Source organism: Camelus dromedarius, chromosome 16 (genome assembly GCF_036321535.1).
Source record: "Camelus dromedarius isolate mCamDro1 chromosome 16, mCamDro1.pat, whole genome shotgun sequence".
NCBI lineage: Eukaryota > Metazoa > Chordata > Mammalia > Artiodactyla > Camelidae > Camelus > Camelus dromedarius.
In genome coordinates, this window is record NC_087451.1 from 44,098,259 (window position 1) to 44,119,517 (window position 21,259).

The window sequence follows — 21,259 nt, forward strand, 5'->3', positions numbered from 1 at the left end:
AATAAGTATTAAAAATTTCCCATCAAAAAAATAAACAAACAAATAGCAGGGAAGTGGGTATAGCTCAGTGACAGAGCGCATGCTTAGCATACACAAGTCCTGGGTTTAATCTCCAGTACCTCCGTTAAAAAAGAAGTCAATGAATAAATGGAAAAAAAAAAAAAAACCAATAGCTTACATTTGTTGACTTTTTAACATATGCCAGCACTGTTCAAAGTTCCTTTGGCTAATCATACTTATATACTCATAGTCTATGTGGTCTTTTAAGAGAGACAGAAATAAAAGCGAGGGGGAAGGAAGAAGGGTGAGAGGGGAAGGATAAAGATCCAGATGGAAAGAAAAACCAACCAGTTGGAATGGGAAAGACAGAGATGTATGCTCACTTCTTTATACAGAAAAAGAAGCAGAAAGACACATGAACCCATTCCCAAAGAGAAGCTTCTCCCAGAAAGATCAACATACGGATGAAGTCATCCTATAGATTTTAAGGATGATGTCATTTGAGCTTCTGCATAAATTACAGCATAAACGTATATATCACTTCTTACTATTTATCCTATCAAGCTAAATTAAATCCAGTCAAGAATAGGAGGTTCCCCTCTTTTACCCTACAGTTTGCATACCCATTTCTCTTTCAAGTTATAGGTCATGGGATGACTGGGAGAAGCAGGGAGATATAGAAGTGAGGGGTGGGAATGAGAGAGGAGGGTGAGATATGGACCAGAATTTTATCATAAAGGCTCCCTTACATTCCCTACAAAACTACTACTGCAGGGCCTGGTGTGGACAGCTGGATTTCCAAAGGCACACTTACCTCTTGCTCTGTGAAGAGGATGTCAGTGTAGCACAGCTGGGAAAAAAAAAAAAAAGAACTGTTGTTACCACCTGAATTCAGACTCCTCTCCCACACAAAAACCATCAATCACTTTCCCTCACTACTCCCCAACTTGAGGGTTTCTGCCTCAAGAGGAGAATAGATGGAAGACAACAGAGTGTCCCTACGAAATGCCAGACAATGAGACCAGATGCTCCTGGATGTGTTTAGGGGAGTGGGGGAAGTCACTAGAGGCCAGGTATAGCTGAAGAGCTAAATTATAACTAATGCACCAAATTCTTAACAGCAGTAAAGGGAGACACACCCAGCCTTCATGGAACCCCCTGCATGTCAAAACAAGTCAATCTGGTGGAGACTGAACATTTATTGCACTGAGACTTGTAGCCACACTTGGCCTCATTCACAGGCATTTAAATTTATCATGAAAACAACAAGGTCCAATTGTATCATATTTATAGAGTAGCTATTAATACTGTGACAGGAAAGAATAGGCTATAAAAGTCAGGATATATCAGAACAGAGGAGGGATCCCAAGTGAAGAACAGAGCATCCCAAAATACTGCAGGTTAACATTCTCTATGTTCCTAAGAAAGTTGAAATTATTTTTTATTATTATTATTATTAATATTAATATTAATAGAAATTACAACAATGAAGTAACACGTTGTAGACATCATTATTTATAATGAGAGTGGGAAGGTGGAAAGAAGGAGAGGGAAGGAGAGAGACATCCCTGTATATTTCAAATGGTTCATCCTAAAACCTCAAAAGAATTTCTACTTACATCTTGGTCATAGCGCTTTCGGATTTCCGGGTGAGTCTGCTCTATTAAACAATCTACAAAACATGTCTGAAAGGGAAGAGAAGGTTAAATTCTGCCAGTGATGGAGGACAATCTATTCTACCCTTCCCCCAGTTCCCAATACACCACATAATTTAGGGATAAGGAAAGGAAGAGGAAAGCAGGGAGGATTATGGGACAGCAAAGAATGAACAATGAAGCCACAGGATTACTTTCAAATGAAAGATGAAATCTTTCTTGGACAAGCATCCCCCAGGAAATGAAAACTTATAAAATCAAAGTAAGGCTCAACTGCCGTCTTCTGTCCAGATGTACACACAAGGCTCAGGCATGCAAGTGGTTAGCTTTCCATCCACTGCTCGGGAAAAGCTATAGAATTTCACAGCCCGGTTTCATAATAGGCACAGAGGCTCCCCGCACCCCGCTGGCCCTGGAGTCAGGAGGTCCAGTCTTATGGCCTAAGATCCTATCCTGTGACCCTGAGGGCTGAAAAAATGGGCAGGAACCAAGAGTAACCCTGTTCCAAGCAGCCAAAAGTTCTCTCACCTTGCCATGGTGGAGGTGGCCACAAAGGGTCACATTCCTGATGAGCTCTGAGTTATCCATCAGATCTGCCAAGAAACTGAAAGGAGAGGAAAAGAGAAAAGGGACTTTGGCAAAATTTTCAAATGAGGGAGTGGTACATAGGTGTTTTAGGTATTTTCGGCCAGGAACAACTTTCAGACCAGCTGCAGAATGCTCAGAGGCAGACGTGAATTTCTACATCTACCCAGTTCTGGCTTTGGGAATGTGACACACTTATCCATGAGGTGGCACAATGTGAAATGTCACGGAGATTATAACAGGAAAATAATGAAATTTAAAAAGCAAACAAGAAGATAAAAAAAGCCCAGTACCAGAGCACACATACACGAGTACTGTTCCATTCAAAACATTCAGGCTAGACGTTACACATTTATTCCACTGATGCCAAAGGGCATTTCAAATCACTTTGGGAGCTTCTCTTTTGAAACTGCCAACAGAGCTAGTTACAAAGGCTTTCAAGAAAACCCCATCTCATTAATGATGTAGAGCAGAAGTTCCACCTCTATCAAAACCAACACCACCTTTCTTGCTTATCAGCTGCATTACTTATGGCAAATAGCCTTCAGATAACTTTTGGCTCTTCAAAAAAATCAACCCCAGTTTTCAAAAATTGGAGATTTTTAAAAATCACCATTGAGAACAGAAAGGAATATGAAGCAAGTTCTGAAGACAACTGAAAGGGCATTTTTAAAAATGTATGAAGGATGGCAGGTGAGCTGACCATTTCAGAAGGGACCTCACTTTTTCAGACATATAAGATGTCAATATGTTTAAACAAAAAAGAAGTTTCATTATCTAAAAATGGGTCACAAGCACCTCAATATCTGAGGGTCTTATAAGTGCATTTCATCAATGAAAATATTTTCAAAAACAGTTTTCAGTATGAAGAGTCTAAATTAATCTACACATATCTACCTACTTGTGCCTCCTTTTCAAAATAAAAAGATGTTATGGTCCCCAAACACTCAGCAATCTTACTGAGTCAAAACAGGTTCTGGTAGCCCCAACACAATACCCAGTTCTGTCTCAAAGGCTGGCTTCCAACACCAAATTAAAGGCTTGGAAGAAGAAAAACCAGCTGAGATCTGGATGTGAGCCAAGAAGAAAGTTAAGCTTGAGCCTAAATATCCCAGCAGCCACATATAAATTGAAGGAAACTTTAGGCAAATGTAGGGAGAGATTTTGCTTTCATAATAATTCACTGGCTATTGCAACCACAAACCACCTCTTACCTCCATGAAAAAATAAACCCACACTATTTGTGCAGATAGGCTGCAAGACCATATAACTTACTCCATTTCATACACCGTAACAGGTAATGTCTGCTCCATCAGAGTGAATTTCTTGGTTTTCACTGGCTTAATGATGGGTTCTAAGAGAAAAAAAAAAAAAAAAATAGTAGTGATGTGCAGGTGGGCACAGAACATAAAAACACAGAGCCCTATTCCATTAGACTGAGCTTTCAGAATGTATGATACATGACATCAATTTCTGTTCTTCTCAAGGACCACTCATGTTGAGAAAATTTTGGAAATGCTCTTTGGCACAAGACAGTGAAGGGTCTTGAATTGTGGACTGGGGAGTTTGGACATCCTTTTGTGGAAGGAAGGGAGAAGACTGGATACAGGATGAGGTCAGCGTCATTACAAAAACCTCTCCTTGTATTTATAAAATGCAACTACTTTCCAGAAGACCAATGAAAATTATTAAAGGACTGGAAAACAAGCACTGTGAGGATTGGTTAAAGGAGCTAGTGTTATTCAGATGGGAAAACACAGACCAGAGGGAGAACTTAAAGAGTCTTTAAGCACCTAAATGGATATCAGATAAAGAAATAACTGTTATTTGCTTGGTAACAAGCTACGAGTTTTACTGAATATAAAACAGGGTTTATTGAATCTCAATCCAAAATTAGTACCTGAGCAAAAAACTCATCAGTTCATTCACTGAACTTTCAAGACTAGTCATGGCTATGAAATAAAGTTTTCTGGTTTCAATTTCACCTCTCACAACCTGAGGCCTCCAGACTCACCTGTGAGAGGCTGGGTGTCCTCCTCCTGAACAATGGTCTCCACTTCAGGCCCATACACCTCCTCGGCTGTGGGGTAGTACTTTTTGTCCTCATGCAGCACCACCTCCATCCCAGGGTGGTCTTCGTCATGATCTCCTACGTCATCATCGTCGTCATCATCATCCATCTAAAAGCAAGAGAGGGAAGGAGGCTGTAAGAGGGGTGCACTTTTCCTGCTCAATGACTGACTACAGTACACAAGTTAAAAGCAATGACTTGATAGCTCCTTGAGTTCCACGCTAAAAAGTCAGTGGGGCAGCTTCTACTCTTGTGTGATCTTTCACAAAGAGAATAGTGTAGCCCTGGCTATGGATGGCTCTCCTGATTCAAACTGGCCCTTTCCTAAATATGGGTCATAAGTTGATGGAGATTGAAGAAAACAAATGGTTTATCACAACACACACTTTTAAGGAAAAAAAAAATTTCCTCCAAGGGCAGAAACCAGAGGGAGAAACTGGGAACAAGTCCATACCTTTAAAATTTTCACTTAGTGACAATATTGTTTTTGAAAAATACCTCTGTGACAGATAAATAACAGGTGCTGGCAAGGATGTGGAGAAACTGGAACTGTCATACCCTGCCGGTGGGAATGTAAAACGGTGCAGCTGCTTTGGAAAATAGTTTGGTAGTTCCTCAAAATGTCAAACACAAAGTTACCATACGACCCAGAAATTCTGCTCTTAGGTATATACCCAAGACAAACAACAGCTTATGTTCACACAACTTAAACAAATGTTCGCTAGTAGCATTACTCACAGTAGTCAAAAGGTAGAAACAACCCAAATGTCAATCAACTAATGAATGAATAGATAAAATGTGGTACATCCATACACTGGAATATTATTTTGTAATAAAAAGAAATGAAATACGTTTTCATGCTGCAGCATGGATGAACCTAAAAAGCTTTATGCTAGGTAAAAGAAACCAGACACAAAAGACCACCCATTGTACAATTCTGTTTATATGAAATGTCCAGAATAGGCAAATTTTTAGAGACAGAAAGTAGACTAGTGGTTGCCTAAGGCTGGAAGGGATGGGAGGCAATGGCTAAGGGGTAAGGGGTTGCTTTCTGGGATGACAAAAATATTCTACAACTGACTGTGATGATGGTTGCAGAACTGTGAATATACTAAAAGCCAGTAAAATGTACATGTTAAATGAGTGAATTGCATGGTATGTGACTTATACTTCAATAAAACGGTTAAATAACTGTAACCTGCATTTTTCTAACACACAGGTAATAAGAACACAGACAAGCAAAGAATAAAATTGACAGCACATATATTTATACCTTATATTTTTGGATGACTATGGTCTACCACGTACCACAACTTGTTTAACCAATTCCCTATTCTCTAACACAGAGGTGTTTCTAATTTCTAGCACTATAAACATCACTGCAATGGGTACTTTTTGTACACCCATCTCTGTAAGTATCTCTCATTATTTCTTTAGGATAAATCCCAGAAGTAAAACTGTGGGGCCAGAGGATGTATATGCACCCCAAAGGCTTTGATGTGTATTTCCACCCTTGGAAATGCCTCATCAGCACACTCGCAGGAGTAGCACATGAGAGCATAACACATTCTGGAGTTGGACGAGAGGTCATATGGCCTAACAGTCATTCATTCAGCAGACACCTACCCTGCCAGGCATGCTTCTGGACACTGCCCTAAAACTCCTCATACACTGAGAATCCTGTTAGATGTGAGGTGTCTGTTGGGTTTGTTTGTTTAGTTTGTTTACCAGAGGTACTGGGAATGGAACCCAGGACCTCATGCATGCTGAGCATGTGCTCTACCTTGAGTTATATCCTCCCCCTGATGTGAGCTCTTTAAGAGCTATTTATCTTGGTGTCCTCAGTGCACAGCACGGTGCCTGGCATACAGCAGACCCCGTCAAATGAATGAATTCTTTCAACATATGTCTGCCCTAATGAATACTTTCAGTAACACAGCACTCACAAGACAGCCCATTTCCCTGATGGAAAGTGAGTCTTTGTAAATGACTTCAAACTTACCTCTTTATATATTAATCCACGGTCATAAGCAATATTGAACAAAGCTATGCCCTCTACTGCTAAAACATCTTTCAAATAATTAAAAGCAGCTATTGTTCCAAAACATCCTGGTTTATTCACTTGCTCAAAAAATATTAAGCACTTAATATGTGCTAGGCACTGTTCTAGGTCTTGGTACAATAGCAATGAAAAAAGAGAGGTGATCCCATCTGAGCAAAAATGTGATGGGAGAGTAAGCTCTACACGTGGTGGGGGGAGCATTCCAGTTGGCTGGGTGGGCGAATGTGCAAAGGCCCTGAGCCAAGGACAGGCTGGCAACTTTGAGGATTAGCAAGGAAGCCAGTATGGTGAGAGTTCAGTAAATAACAGGGAGAAGAGTACAAGCTGAGGTCACATACAGGGTGATCATGTAGGATCTTCTGGATCATTCTAAGTAATTTAACTTCATTCTATGGCAATGGTTCTTAATAGGGGCAACTTTGCCTCCCAGGGAAATTTGGCAATGTCTGAAGACATTCTTGGTTGTCAAAACAGGGTATGCGTGTGCAGGACCTGATGGGTAGAAGCCAGAGATGCTGCTAAACATCCTACAAGGCATAGGACAGCCCCCACAACAAAGAATTATCTGGCCTCAAATGTCAATGGTAGTGAGGTTAAGAAGCCCTGTTTCAGCAGTTCTGAGCAGAGGAGTAATATGATCAGGTTTTTGTTTTAAAATACACTGTGGTTCCCACACCAAGAACATACCAGAAGGAGGGAGATTAGTTAGGAGGTTACTGCAGTGATTCAGGGAAGAGATGGCAGTGATAGTGACTTGCACCAGAGAAGCAGATGTGAAGGTGGTAAGGAGAGGCTGGATTCCACATAGATTTTGAAAGTAGAGTCAAAAATGTATTCTGATGAATTCAAAGTAGGGTTGAAAAAAAAAGAGGCAAGGTTTTTGACCTCAGCACCTGAGGAACGGCATTGTTGTTACTGAGACAATGAAGACTGTAAGAGCAGGTTGGAGGCAGGAGAAGAGGACAGGGGATGGGAAGCTCTGTGCTTAGCCTTAGGTATGTTAAGTTTGAGATACCATGTAGGAAGTTGGACATATAAATCTGAGGTTTAAAAAAAAGGTCCAGGTTGGAGATACAAATTTCAGTGAATAGATGGCATCTGATATACTGGATGAGACCAAGGGAGTGCCTATAGACAGAGAACAGGTATTAGGAATGGAGCCTTGGGGCGTGTTGACAGTTAGAGGTCAGGGTGATGTGGAGGAACTGGCAGGAAAGACTGAAAAGGACCGGTCAGAGAAGAGAAGGAAACCCAAGGGAAGAGAGTATTTTAAGGAGGGAGTGATCAGCTGGGTCAGGTGCTACAGACAGGTCAAGAAAGATAAAGACTGGGTCTGGGACAGAGGTCACTGAGGACCTTGACAAGAGCAGTCTCTGTGGAATGGGAGAGGCAAAAGGACAGAAGCGGATTGAGGGAAAACGGGAGGAGAGGATCTGGAGGCAGCAAGTAACAACTCTTTTGAGATGTGCTGCACTGGGAAGTGGGGAAATGGGAGGTAACTGAAGGGGGACATGGGGTCAAGAGAGGATTTTATGATGAAAAAACAGCAGTCTGTATGCTGATGGGGATGATCTAGTAGAGGGGAAAATGACGACATGGGACACAGAGAGAACTGCTGGGGTGAACATCTTGAGTAAATGAGAAGAGATGGGATCTAGTTTCTAGCAGAAAACATGAACAAATCACCCATAAGAACAGGAGGGAAGGTATGTGGTACAGACTCAGGGAGGTGGGGAGGTGTGGTGGTGGAGGCTTGCTTTTTCCTTCACCCAAATTCCAGCATGTCAACTTCTTTCTTAAGAAGAACACAAACTCTCCAGTAGTGAGCTGACTGGCTACCTCCCACCATCTTTACACTCTACTTCCATTAATGTGGCCTAAGATTATATTAGCTCTTTTGGCAGCCATTCATCTCCTACTGCTGATGGCTCCAAGACAGCTATCAAGCCAGCTTCCTCCAGCTCTATACTGCTGAATGCATTTTGAGTCCAATTGTAGGGTTTTATGTAATAATTTCCACCTGTAATTATCTCTACCTGAGTGTCCTGACAGTAGCTCAAACACGACAAGTCTAAAATAAGACTAAGCAAGCATCCTTTTATCATTCCTTTTGTCTGTTAATAACCAGTGTTCGTCTGCATCTCAGCTCCCTTCACTCAAACAATGGCCCAACTCTACATCCTTCCACTGTGATGAACTTCTGGCTGGTCTCCAAGCCTCCCTACCCTCCCTTCACTGAAGGAAGGGTCCCAGCATCTTGCTTTGATCATGCCATCCCTTACTCCCAGCTATCCACTCTAGGATTTCTATAGTCTGGCCCCTTCACCTCCACTTCACACCCACAGCTGTCCTCCAGGGACTGCACTCCAGCAATCAGGAGGAGAAAACATTTTCTCTTAACACACAACTTTTGGGCCCCTGCTCACTCCATTCCTTTCTAGAATGTCCTTCCATCTTTCCTGTCTCCATTATTAAAATTCTATGCATCTCCTTACTGTTACATACCTCAATAAAAAAGTTTTAAAAAATCTATGCGTCCTCTGAGGACTAGGAGGTTATAGGAACTCTCATCCTTCTGGAAGGAGCGTGAGCAGGAATAGTGCAGTCATGCTGAAGAGTAATCTGACAGTATAAACACATTAAGTATATACACGAGCCTATGATCAGCAACTCTGCTTTTGGAATATAACCCAGAGAAACATCACAGGGTGCATAAAGGGATATATCTGAGAATATTCACTGCAGTATCACTTGGGGTGAGGGGAGGTTGGTGGTAGGTAACCTGGGTGATGCACACAAGGGAGAACTGAGCAGCAAACCAGATACCACAAACTAGATGTACACACAGCAACAGAGATGGAACCTAAAATGCATCACTCACCATGAGTTTGAGTGGCAAAAATAAGAAACAGAATGATGCAGATTAACACGATACCATTTGCTTAAATTAAAAATACACACACAATACAACTCTACATATTTCACAACTCATACAAACAAAAAGCATACACACATTAGAATTACTATGGTAAAAGGTGTGAGGATGAAATAAATAATAATTAGTGCGTTAATTAAACAAGGGCAGAGCCTTGCATGAGCACTACTACTGAGGAGCTTGGACTAGCGTATGATTAACAACCCTCTGAACTGAGATGAAAACATTCACACATTGCTTAACCATTCCTTTTGTTTTCTTTTGTTTTTGTTGTTGTTAACAGCTTTAGTGAGATATAAGTCACATTTCATACAATTCATGCATTTTAAATGCACAATTCAGTGGTTTTCAGTATACTGAGTTGTGCAACCATCACTACAATCAATTTTAGATCATTTTTATCACTCCCCCCCAAAAAAACCCTGTTCTCTTTAGCCATTATCCCAATTTCTGCCCCAACCTGGTCAATTAATAATCAGTCTATTTTCTGCCTCTACGGATGCCTACCCATTCTTCAGGTCCACTCTGATTGTCAGTTCCTCAGGTATCTTTCTTGGTCATTCCATCCAGGGATGCTCTCTCCCTATATATTATTACTAGGGATGTAAGTTAGTATCACTTAAATGGTGCCTGTCCTTCCCTGTTTCATGTTATAAACACTTTTGCACTTGATCTCCTCTGGCAAGCAGCAGGTTCCCGGAGGGCACGGATAGTGCCTTGGCTCTCTCTGCATCATGATTCCTCACAAACAGTAAGTGCTCTATAAATACGTAATGGATGAATTCTCGGACTTTATTTAGCCTGGAATTCAAGTTTATTGGGATCACTTTGAATTTAGATTCCCTTACCCAATTTATAAGTTTATGTCATGTGTACATTTTATAAACCTCTCTTCTCTATCTTCACCGAAGTCATTGATAAAAAAAGGTTGAAAAGGGTGGGACCAAGCACAGATGCCTGGGGCATGTCCCAAGAGCTCTGGCAGTGATCCAGTAACCAATACCCTTTGTGCCCCATGGTTCAATTGCTGGGATCTCTCCTAATTGTGTTGTCTCAGCCCATTTTCTTTCCACAAGAACATCATGAATTATATTGGTAACTTTGGGAAGGGGAGTGAAATGAAATGAGGAACAATGAAGACTTTCTATTTGGTTTGAATGAAAATGTATTCATGAATTACTTGTATAATGAAAAATAATCCCTTTAAAATATTTTATAAAAAGGTTTTATTAAAAAAGTCTTCAAATGCCTTGCCCAAATCAAGACACATAATGCCCACAGCATATCTAAGACCTATATCTCAATCTAGTAATCAAATCAAGAGAAATTTATTTTTATAAAACTCATAATAGCTTCCTAAGTGTTCAACAGTCATCTATTCTAAAATTCCTTCCATAATTTTTCCCATGGATGCACATCACACTCACTAGTCTGTGGTTTCTGAACACAGTGCTTTTTTGCTCTATCTTTGAAAAGTTGGACAAGTTGCCTGATTCACTTTCTAGCACCATGGCCACTTGTCATTTTCTTAAAAATGACCACAGTGGTTCTCAGCTTACCTCTGTAAGGTCACCCCCACCACCCTATCCAGGATATAACTCATCTGGACCTGGAGACCTGAACACATCTAAAGCTACAAGATACTCCCTTTTTGCCTCACCTAAATGGCTTCAATTTTCTTTTCCCAGTGTTTATTCTATTTTTTTCTGGTTTGAAGGACATTCTTCCTGATGGAGAAGACAAATGGCAGCTAGGACTTTTGTCCCAATTTCCTGCTGTCCCATTAATATCAAGCCTCCATTGATGAGCACGGGGCCTATCTACTTCTTGTTCTATCTACATCTTGTTTTAAACATTTTCATCTTACAAAAGCCACTTTTGGTGTCTTTTGTAAGCCTCAAGCCATTCTGGACTTCATCCTCCACAGCTCTCCTGAAGAGGAGTCATAGGAATCTGCGCCTCCCCTTCCTATTGCTTTTATGTATCTTTTAAAACCTGAGCTTACGAGGGAATTTCAAGGGCAGTGGCACCTGAAAAAGTTGACTACCTTTTTTTTTTTTAAGTTGGAATTATTCATGATTGTCAAAAGGCACCTCAGGCAAATGGAAGAAGAACTACTACCAGGTGAACTAGAGCTCAGATTATAAAACCACCCAACCAATGAAACTACCTTACATTCTCCTTTGGAACTTCAGCAGCCAAGCTTTTTTAGGCGCAGTATGAGACCCGAGTAAGTCATATTATAAAAAGGGCAATGTTAGAGATACACACAGGGTATTATGGGAGCACAAAGGATTCAGTACTATATTGCTTTTTCAAAAAAGAGTGAGATGAACTAAGTAATAAATTTGTTTTACCTCATCAAGATCTTTGGTCTCTCTGCCCAATTCATCATCATCTTCATCAGAATCAAGCTCTGGTCCAATATAATTCCCAAACTCATCATACAAGTCAGTATCCATAATGCTAAAATTCAAGAAGAGAAATTAGATGCTGGCAATGTAATCAAGGCCTCCATGACGTGGCCCATCCTAGACCATATCCCTTCACACAATCTCCTTTCCAGTTACATCAACCAGCCCGTTCCCCCAAATCCCTGTACTTTCCTCTCCTTTCTTTTCTCCTCATTGTCTGTTCAAATACTCTTCTCCTATTTCTCTTTTTTAACACTAAAAGCATTTTAACTTTATAATAATACCAGAAATTTGGAAAAATAGTACAAATAAATTTTTTTCCTAATTTATCTGAGAATAAGTTGCTGACACAATGTCTAATAGTTCAGAGCAGGAGTTGGCACACTGGCCTGTGCTCAGATCTGACCTGCCAACTGTTTTCATACAGCTTGAAGGCAAGATGTTTTTCATATGTTTAAATTGTTGGAAAAAATTAAAAGAATAATATTTCATGATACATGAAAATTAGTTACATGAAATTCAAATTTTGGTGTCTATAAAAAGTTTTATTGGAACACAGCCATGCTTATCCTTTTATATTGTCTGAGCTGCTTTCACACTAATAGCAGAGATGAGTACTGCAACTCTTTCAGTGTCTTTCAGTCTCAAACAGTTCCTTGGTCTTTCCTTGATTTTTATGACTCAACACTTTTGAAGATAAAAGCCTAGTGAATGTGTAGAATGACCCGTAATTTGGGTTTGCCCGATGTTTCCTCATGATTAGATTTAGGTTATACATTTTTGGCAAGACTATCACAGAAGCGATGTTGTGTTCTTCACAGTCCATCTCCTATTAGATGGCACATGATTTTAATTGGTCCCATCGGTGCTATGTTGATTTAATTACTCGGTTATGGTAGTGTCTACCAGGCCTTTCTATTGTAAAGTTACTTGTTTTCTCTTTGTAGTTAATAAGTATTTTGTGGGCTACCTCCACTTCAACTATTTAAATTCTATTCCAAGTAACAGTTCACATGCCACTGTCTTCAAGCATTCCTAGAGCCTCAATTTCTCACTCTCCAATGCTGCTACAGCCTTCTGTGTCTTTATCAGCATTTAATCCTATTATGAATGGTAGTTAACTATACTAATTACCCTCACCAACAACTCTACAGCTTGTAAGTAATAAAAAACAGACCAGAGTGTGGGTTCATGGTCAGGGCTCTGAAATTGGAAGACCTAGGTTTGACTTCAAACTTTGTCACTTAATAACTATGTCACTTCAGGTAAGTTACTCACCTCTCCAAGCCTGTTTCAATTGGAAAATAAAATGATTAATTCCCACTGCACAAAGGGTTATGAGAATTAAACAATATAATCTGTGTAAAGAATTTATCACAGTTTCAAGCTCAATAAATGTTAGCTGGCATTATATTTTGGCCTTTCTTGAATACAGGAACCCTGTGTTCTTTGTGCCCACCTGTCAAGGGCCAAGACATAGGTGGGAACTAAACAAATGTTAACAGAACAGAATGTTTAATTTTGGGATACTGATATTTCTTGCATTGCACTAGGCTAATCCCTCCACCTCCCTCAATGCTCCCCCCCCCCCGATGAATGCTGATTGTGGGTAAAATAGAGAATAAGAGCACTAATAAGTAAACGTAAATTATGCAAACTTTCATACAAGTGGAGATGCTTTTTACTTTCAAAGAGCTATCACATCTGTGCTCATTTCATTCCCCCAAGACACCCATGAAATGACTGCATATAGTTTTATAGAAGGCTATTCGTGAAACATCCCACCTCATTTCTGCTTCAGGGCCTTTGCACTTACTATTCTCTTCTGAAATGCTCTTCCTTTGGACATGTATACCCTGCGCCTCCATTTCACTGAAGTCTACTAAAATGTAACCATCTCTGAGAATCTTTTCCTTGTCACTCTCAGAAAGCCCCCCTATACCTACACTCCCCAACCCCCACTTTCACTGTTTAATTATTATCACTCCAACTACAGTTCAAGCAAGGGCTTTGCTTTTTTCACTTAGAACGGTGCCTGGCACAAAACAGAACCTCAGTAAGTATTTATTGAATGAATAAATGAACGCCTCCAACAAGGCACAGAGAAGCTAGTTAATTTCTCCACGGTTGCATAAAACTAGTGAATTTCAGTACCAAACTTCACTGCAGCTTCCTACTAAAACGCAGGCTCTCAAAGGAATACAAAGGACGAAGGGAGCTTTGTTGAGAAGGCGTGAAGGCGGCAAAGATGCAAAAAGAAGTGAGAGAGCAGAATGGACAGTGAGACAACGACTCCTGCCCAGGGAAGGGGTTTTATGAATGGACAGTACGGAGGGAACCCCAGAATCTGTGTGTGTGGGTCGGGGCGGGGGGGAAGTTCATTCCCTTTCCCGTTCCACGCCAAAATTTACCCATCTGTAAAGTGAAAGGGGCAGATAGCATTAACATCTCTTCTAAATTTGACATTACTCAATTTCCCATCCCACCGAAGCAACGTTCCCACGCGGTTATCCCGCATCGGCTCACCTCCCGCCTGCTCAGCCAAAAACTCCGAATTCGCCACGGGAGACGGTGCTTCCGCCCCACGCCGCTGCACCGTCTGCGACTGTCGTCCGGAAGGACCCCGGAGACGTCGCGGTCGCGTTTCTGCCCCGGAGGACAGCCCTCTGCCTGAGGACCAGCTCGGAGGAATGCCGGCCGCGGACACATAAACTTACAAGGCAGAGTTGTGGGTCTCCCAGCCAAGGGGTGGGCTACTCCAAAGAAAGTGAGGCTTGAGGAGGCGTGAATCTGATCAGGCGCCTAGGGGCCACCCTGACGGGGGCCTTAGGGCCGGTCACGTGGGCAGGCTGTTGGAGCAGTTGCTGGGCAACCACACAGCGGCAGGGCATGGTCTACGCTGAGCGATCCTGCTCTGGCAATATCTGGGCAGCTCTAAAGAAAGGAAGGAAACCAAGTCCGCGGCTGCTGGGGTGAAGGTCAGGGGGCGGCAGGGTTAGGTGTTCTATTTATTTAATGACTGGGGAGGACTCAGAACTGGACAGGAGCCGGGATACCTGAGTTCAGTTCCTGGCCAGCCCATTCTCTTTCTTCTTGTTCAGCTGGGAAGGGGAGGGCTCCTGGGTTGGTTGTAGACTACCTGCTTCCCTGCCCTAGGGCTGTTGATGATGACTTCGCCACATAATCTAGCTCAATACACTAGGAATCTGAGGTCAAAGGGGTCTCACAGCAAGTAAATGTCTGAGCCAAGACTAGAACCCTTATAGGTGATCTCCCTACAGAACGTGTCAATCAGCCTCAGATATGCGGAAGCTGCAGAAGTACCATGGCAAAACTAAAGACGTGGGGGGGAGGGTGTAGCTCAAGTGGCAGAGACTATGCTTAGCATGCACAGGGGCCTGGGTTCAATCCCCAGTACCTCCTCTAAAAATAAATGAATAGACCTAATTACCTCCCCCAACCAAAATAAAATAAAACATTAAAAAACAAACAAACAAAAAAAAAAACTAAAGACGTTGCCCAAGTACCTAAGGACCTGTGCTCCAGCCCTGAGCTGAACAGAGGGATTTGGCACCGGGGATCATTGAGCCCCTTTCTCTGCCACATCTACTTGATTTCCTGCTCAATCATTGCATCTAGTTCCTGGTTAAAGACATTTAACAATGGGTGAAATTTTATCCCTGGGTTCTAAAAGAGTAGGTTACAATGGAGAGGGTGGAGTATAGTTCAGTGGTAGAGTGCATGCTTTGCATGCACAAGGTCCTGGGTTCAATCCCCAATGCCTCCATTAAGAATTTTTTTTTTAAAAGAACACCAATATCTTTATATATAAAGAGTAGGTTACAATAGTTCTGCTTCTGCGTGAGGGCCTCTACCACAACTCACGAAAGAGTGAGCCCATGTGGAAGCATGAAGGGACTGAATTCTGAAATCCAAATGCTTCCTCAGCCAAAGCACCAATATTAAAACATTTTTAGAGGCAGAATAAAAAAGAATGAAAAATTGCCATTTGCAACAACATGGATGGACCTAGAGGGTATTATGTTTAGATATTATGGGATATTACAAGGTGTTATGAGTCAGACAGGTATTATGGTATTATGAATCGTACCATACGATTTCACTTATATGTGGAATCTAAAAATCAACAAATGAACAAGCAAACCAGAAACATTCATAAATACAGAGAACTGGTGGTTGCCAGAGGGGAAGGGAGTAGTGGGATGGGCAAAATAGAGTCAGACAATTAAGAGGCACAAACTTCCAGTTATAAAATAAATAAGCCATGGGATTGTAATATACAGGATAGGGAATATAGTCGATAATATTGTAATAACTATAAATGGTGGCAGATGATAACCAGACATCATGGTGATCATTTCATAATGTATATAACTGTCAAATCACTATGTTGTACACCTGAAACTAATATAACATTATATGTCAATTATACTTCAATTAAAAATATAATTTTACAGGCAGAGAACAAAATTAAGATAGGGATCCAGGTTGAAAGTTGAGACTATTCTATTTTCAGTGACAACAAGTCTTAAGCCCTCATTGTGCAACTCAGCTCCCCTCTATAAAATAGAGAACTAGATTTTTTAACAGCCCCCCAAAATAAGTGACAAGATACCTAGACTGCTTTGGGATCATTTTGAGGGCTGGCAAAGAATCCAGATGCACCCCCTACCCTGTCCCTGATACTGACCCTCTGCTGACATTCCTTTCTCCTTCCCAGGCACAGGCCATGGAAAGGAATGACATCATTGACTTCAAGGCTTTGGAAAAAGAGCTGCAGGCTGCAATCACTGCTGATGAGAAGTACAAACGGGAGAATGCCGCCAAGTTACGGGCAGTGGAACAGAGGGTGGCTTCCTATGAGGAGTTCAGGTTGGCTTAATGCCATTTTTCTCAGGCTCTCCTGTTATGGTGGACTATAGTGGATAAGAGCATGTGCTTTGGAGTCAGACAATCCTGGGCTCTGTCTTGGCCCTACCCTCTGCTACCTGTGTGATCTTGTACAAGTTATTTAACCTCTCTGAGCCTCTATTCCTCATCTGTAAAAGAGAGTAACCATTGTTGTGATTAAATGAATTATCACATATAAGATTCTGAGCACATCTGGCATGTGGGAAGTGTTCAAAAGCTGTCAGCCATTGTTGCTGCTGTCTTTATTATTATTGTCATATTGGCCTGCCAACAGATTCAGCCTGTGTCATGAAAGTCCAGCCATCTCATACCTACAGACAGCATTAGGTTCATCCCCTAATCTCTGTCCTTTGCCCACAGGGGTATTGTCCTTGCATCACATCTGAAGCCACTGGAGCGGAAGGACAAGATAGGAGGAAAGAGGACTGTGCCCTGGAACTGTCACACTACTCAGGGAAGGCCCTCCCAGGACGAAACCACTGAAATTTCCCGGGTAGGTGGGGCCCAGCAGGATTCTCTGCCATGAACCTCCAATCCTGTCTCCTCACATTTTCCTTATTTCTCATGTTAGGCCAACAGAGGCAGGTTTCTGCCTCCAGTCTCAGAAAGAAGAGCAACCAGCGGGTGGTGGGGCTGAAACTGGGCAGTACAAGTCAGAAAGGTGGGCTAGGCAGACCCCTTGCAGTCAGTCCTCTGGCTTGCATTCCCAGATCAGATTTGGGTTGCTCTGCCTCCAGGTTCTATAGTATAGAGTACATGATCCTCTGGCAGTGTTAGGAGGGAGATCCAGCATGTCAGATCCTTAATACTCATATTGAGTTCCTGTCTCTCCCCCTGAGGTTTCAAATCATCCTTCAAGCCCTATCAGAGCAAACTCTGACTTAACTCTCGCAGAACAATTCTCTGTCCACATTCATTGGCAGGAAAATCCTGGTACAACTGAGAATCTCAAATCATAGCCTGCGTTCCTTGGGACCCTCCCTCCCCATCCCATCCCCAGTTGCCTCGTCTGAAAATGAGGCCCACAGGGACCACAGCCTTCCCAAGGCTCAGAGAGTGGTACCAGAGCTTAGATGAAAACCCACAGGCTCCCCTCACTGTCACTGTCACAGAGCAGCTGGAAGCGCTCTGGACTCCCCTTTCCTCCCTTTGTGATCCAGGAGAAAACGTTCCCCCAGCCTGAGACCTCGGCTGAGTTCTACCGTGACTGGCGGCGATACTTGCGGAGTGGGCCAGAGCGCTACCAGGCCCTGCTGCAGCTCGGGGGTCCAAAGCTGCGCCTTCTCTTCCAGGTGGATGTGGGGTTTGGACTTCTTGGGGAGATGCTGGTGGCACTGGCCAATCACGTGAGACCAGCTGACCGGTGGGTGGTGCTGGGGGTCCTGCGCAGCCTGGCCAGCACCGGACGCTTCAACCTGAACCTGAGCCTGATGAGCCATGCAGAGAGAGAGAGCTGCAGAGCCTTGTTTCAGAAACTGCAGGCCATGGGCGCCCCCAGCTCAGAGGAGCGGGATCTGGAGGAGCAGCCTGGTGGGCTCCAGGAGGTGGAGAGTCTCCTCCAAGAGCTGCTTAGGTTGTACCGGGTGGACTGAGGGGACTAGTTACCTGCTGAGCCCCCTAGTGGTCATTGGTGGCATTTTTTGGGTGGTTGTCCTGGGGGCTCTGCAGGGCAGTAATGATTCCCTTCGAGACTTGGAATTTTCACAGCAAAAGCAGGCACTGAATCTCCCCCTCTCCTCCAACTTCTTGTGGGGCTCTGTATTCTGAACTATGTAGGTCCACAGGATGGTCAAGGGCCCAAGAAGTTGAAAGAGTTTTGCTTCCCACCCTCAGAGTCGGCCAATCCTCTAGCCCATGGCTCTGAGAGATGGGTGTGCACCCAACCAAATGCTGGCGACACCAGTTACAGACTTCAGTCAAAAAAAAGGAAAAATAAAATCGTTAACCTTCCATAGTCAACAAATTCTGATCTCCTCAGCTCTTAACAAGAGTATTTATAACCTAAACTCAATGAATGAACATTTAATTGGCAAGCAATCAAATGCTACTTCATTCCATGTGCAGTGTTTTTCCCCAGGGGCCGAGTTCCAGTGCAGGTTGGGCCTGAAAGCCCCAAGCCGTCAGCTCAGGTCTGGTCAGTCTCCCAGACTTCTTAAGATGGCCCGGTGTGCAGGTGGGAGTGTTTCCTTCAACTGCTGAGTTAACCAAAGGGAAGGCCTTTCCACCAGGCAGGAAGGACAGAGCCTGGAGCAGAGAGACAGAGATTTCCCTGTCCCACCACCTGAACCCTTCTCATTCCAGATTCCCCTGACCCATTCTTGGGTGAGTCAGTGTTCTAGAAAGGGAAGAGAGGGCCAGGTTCTAGAATGGTTTTCCCTCAAGATCATGTCTGGAACATTAGAAGGGCATCTTGTACATCAAGTGGGAATAAATTGCCTTGTCTGTGGCAGCTTCCTCTGCAAATTGCGGCTTCTTTTCTTGGCTGCTTAATCCTTCCTTCATATAGATGCCTCCTCCCAGTAGTGATTTCTAGAAGCCCCATAGGCCTTTAGTGCCTTGATTTAGCCCCACTCCCTCAGACCCTTCCCTTGCACGGCCATGAACCTGGCCCACACCACCGTGCTCCTGTGGGTGTGGGGGAGTCTCCAGGCCTTTGAAATCGTGGAGAAGGAGAATATTTTTCAGAGGACCCCCTGCCCAGCTTTCCTGATGTTTGACAATGCAGCCTACCTGGCCGACATGAGCTTTGAGCTTCCCTGCCACTGCAAGCCCGAGGAGGTGTCTGCTGTCGTCTGGTACTATCAGAAGCACCTCGGAAGCAGCCACACCAAAGTGCTGACAGACTTCGATGGGCGGGTGCTGACAGAAGCAGCCCAGGTGCGCGTGGGCAGCGACATGCTGGTCCGCTTCAGCATCCGCATGTTCAGCCTGCTGGTCTTCCGGGCCCAGCCCGAGGACTCAGGCTTGTATTTCTGCGGCACCCGCAAGGGGGACTACTTTTATGCCTTCGACGTGGACATCCAGAGCAGTGAGGGAATGGTGGCCACCTTCAAGGACCAAGGCCAGGAGCCCTTTGCCGATGAGTACCACGGGAGCCTCCATGTCTTCACCACCTTCTGGGAGTGGACTCCCTGCGACCGCTGTGGGGTGCGTGGGGAGCAGTGGCGCATTGGCCTGTGCTACCTGCAGAGCCCAGACCTCTCCCCACGCTACCACAAGACACGAAGTGACGTGGTGTCCTGTGGTTCGCAGGCTGTGCCGAGAAAGCTTCGGGCCAAGGCCAGTGACCATACCCCTGAGCTGCTCGTTCAGAGCTGCGTGGTCCCCTGCGAGAAGAAGAAGAAGATCCAGGAGGGCGTGATGGCCATTATCAACTATGTGTCCAAAGTGGGCAGCCGGCCCTGGGTGCCCCAGGTGCCCATTCAGTTCCACCAGCAGAGGCTGGGCCATGGACTCATCATCTCCTGTCCGGGGGCCCGGCCAGAGCATGCCGTGGCCTGGGACAAGGACCACCAGTACCTCTACCGCACGCAGTACCTGAAGGGCGTCAACCGGTCCATGAGGGTGTTCATTGACCACGGCAACCATCTCCACATCCGCTTCACCCAGCTGGGAGACCGGGGCATCTACTACTGCTGGCGGCAAGGGGTGCGCATTGCTGGGTTCCGACTGGGCGTGACATCTCGAGGCCGCTACCCCGTCTCACTTTCTGACCCCGAGACTCGTGCCGCCGTGGTGCTCACCCTGATAGGTTACTTGCTCATCACGTTCATCTTTGTCACCATTCACCTCTGTCGTTGCTGCTGTTACTTATTCCGCTGTTGTCCCAACTTCTCCCTCTAGGCTCTCTCTTGCCCAGTTGTGCTTAAATGTGTTTGTTAAAAGATACCAGATGCCTCTGGGTGATCATCTTCGGCTGGGACATGTGGCAAGGGCATGTGGACAAGGTTGTCAGCTATAACCTGCTCCCCTTTTTCATGAGTGAGTCTGGGACAGGATATGAGAAATGGGGAAGCCTGAGGCAGGTGGGAGATGGGGGACTGAGGCCGGGATGGAAGTAGCTAGGATGTACATGTCTTCTGATTTTACACTCAGTGAAGGGAGAAGTGAACTTAATGTTTATCAAATGGCCTATTTGGTGTTGAACAGTGTTTGAGGTCCTTTATTTTCTTGTCCTCAAAGATTGCCAAGTGAACAATGGTTGAATTGGGGGTAGCAGAGAGAGGAAGAAGAGAGTCAGGGTACCTAGTATATATCCTCTTTACCTTCCTCCCCAGCCTTGTCCTGGGACTGGCAGGTAGAAACAGTAGGTTTGGGAATAAAGGCAGAAACTAGAACAGGGGGAATGGGTGAGGAAAGTGGAGATTGAATTGAGGGTTTTCCTAAGACACTGCACCCAGCCTGGGGGCTGGGGGTGAGAAGAGAGGCAGGAACCAAAGGCAGGGGGAGGGGCACGAGGGCTGCAGGGCCGAGCAGAGTTGGAGGTGGGATTTGTCATGTGGCTGCTGCTGAAGGAGCCTGGGGTTCCAAGATGATCAGTGATAAGAAGCAAGTCATGTCTTGTCCAAGGCTGCTTTCTGCCCCCTTCCCGCAGCCCCATCCTCT

General features: G+C 44.0%; 3 protein-coding genes across 4 annotated transcripts in view; 2 read left to right on the forward strand and 1 right to left on the reverse strand.

Moving 5' to 3' along the window:
- Positions 1-14,333, reverse strand: part of EFTUD2 (elongation factor Tu GTP binding domain containing 2) — a 34,509-nt gene extending 20,176 nt beyond the window's left edge. The window contains exons 1-7 of the mRNA XM_010986440.3: positions 14,249-14,333; positions 11,666-11,774; positions 4,255-4,420; positions 3,516-3,594; positions 2,184-2,259; positions 1,620-1,685; positions 815-850 (exon numbers count right to left, since the gene is read on the reverse strand). Coding sequence (XP_010984742.1) covers positions 815-850; positions 1,620-1,685; positions 2,184-2,259; positions 3,516-3,594; positions 4,255-4,420; positions 11,666-11,770 — 528 coding nt within the window. The 5' untranslated portion in view covers positions 11,771-11,774; positions 14,249-14,333. The remainder of the gene's footprint in view (positions 1-814; positions 851-1,619; positions 1,686-2,183; positions 2,260-3,515; positions 3,595-4,254; positions 4,421-11,665; positions 11,775-14,248) is intronic.
- Positions 14,334-14,590: 257 nt separating this feature from the next.
- Positions 14,591-19,238, forward strand: CCDC103 (coiled-coil domain containing 103). Of its 2 annotated transcripts, none has more exons than XM_010986439.3 (4): positions 14,591-14,700; positions 16,464-16,615; positions 17,015-17,147; positions 17,815-19,238. In XM_010986439.3, the coding sequence occupies exons 2-4, from the start codon at positions 16,473-16,475 to the stop codon at positions 18,244-18,246; spliced, it is 708 nt and encodes a 235-aa protein (XP_010984741.1). In that variant the 5' UTR covers positions 14,591-14,700; positions 16,464-16,472; the 3' UTR covers positions 18,247-19,238. The 2 variants fall into 2 exon arrangements, with proteins under 2 accessions (XP_010984741.1, XP_064351858.1); XM_064495788.1 differs by having other exon boundaries at positions 17,947-19,237.
- A 14-nt stretch (positions 19,239-19,252) lies between these two features.
- Positions 19,253-21,228, forward strand: FAM187A (family with sequence similarity 187 member A). The gene has a single exon (XM_010986438.3). The coding sequence runs from the start codon at positions 19,253-19,255 to the stop codon at positions 20,495-20,497; it is 1,245 nt and encodes a 414-aa protein (XP_010984740.1). The 3' UTR covers positions 20,498-21,228.
- The last annotated feature ends 31 nt before the right edge of the window (positions 21,229-21,259 follow it).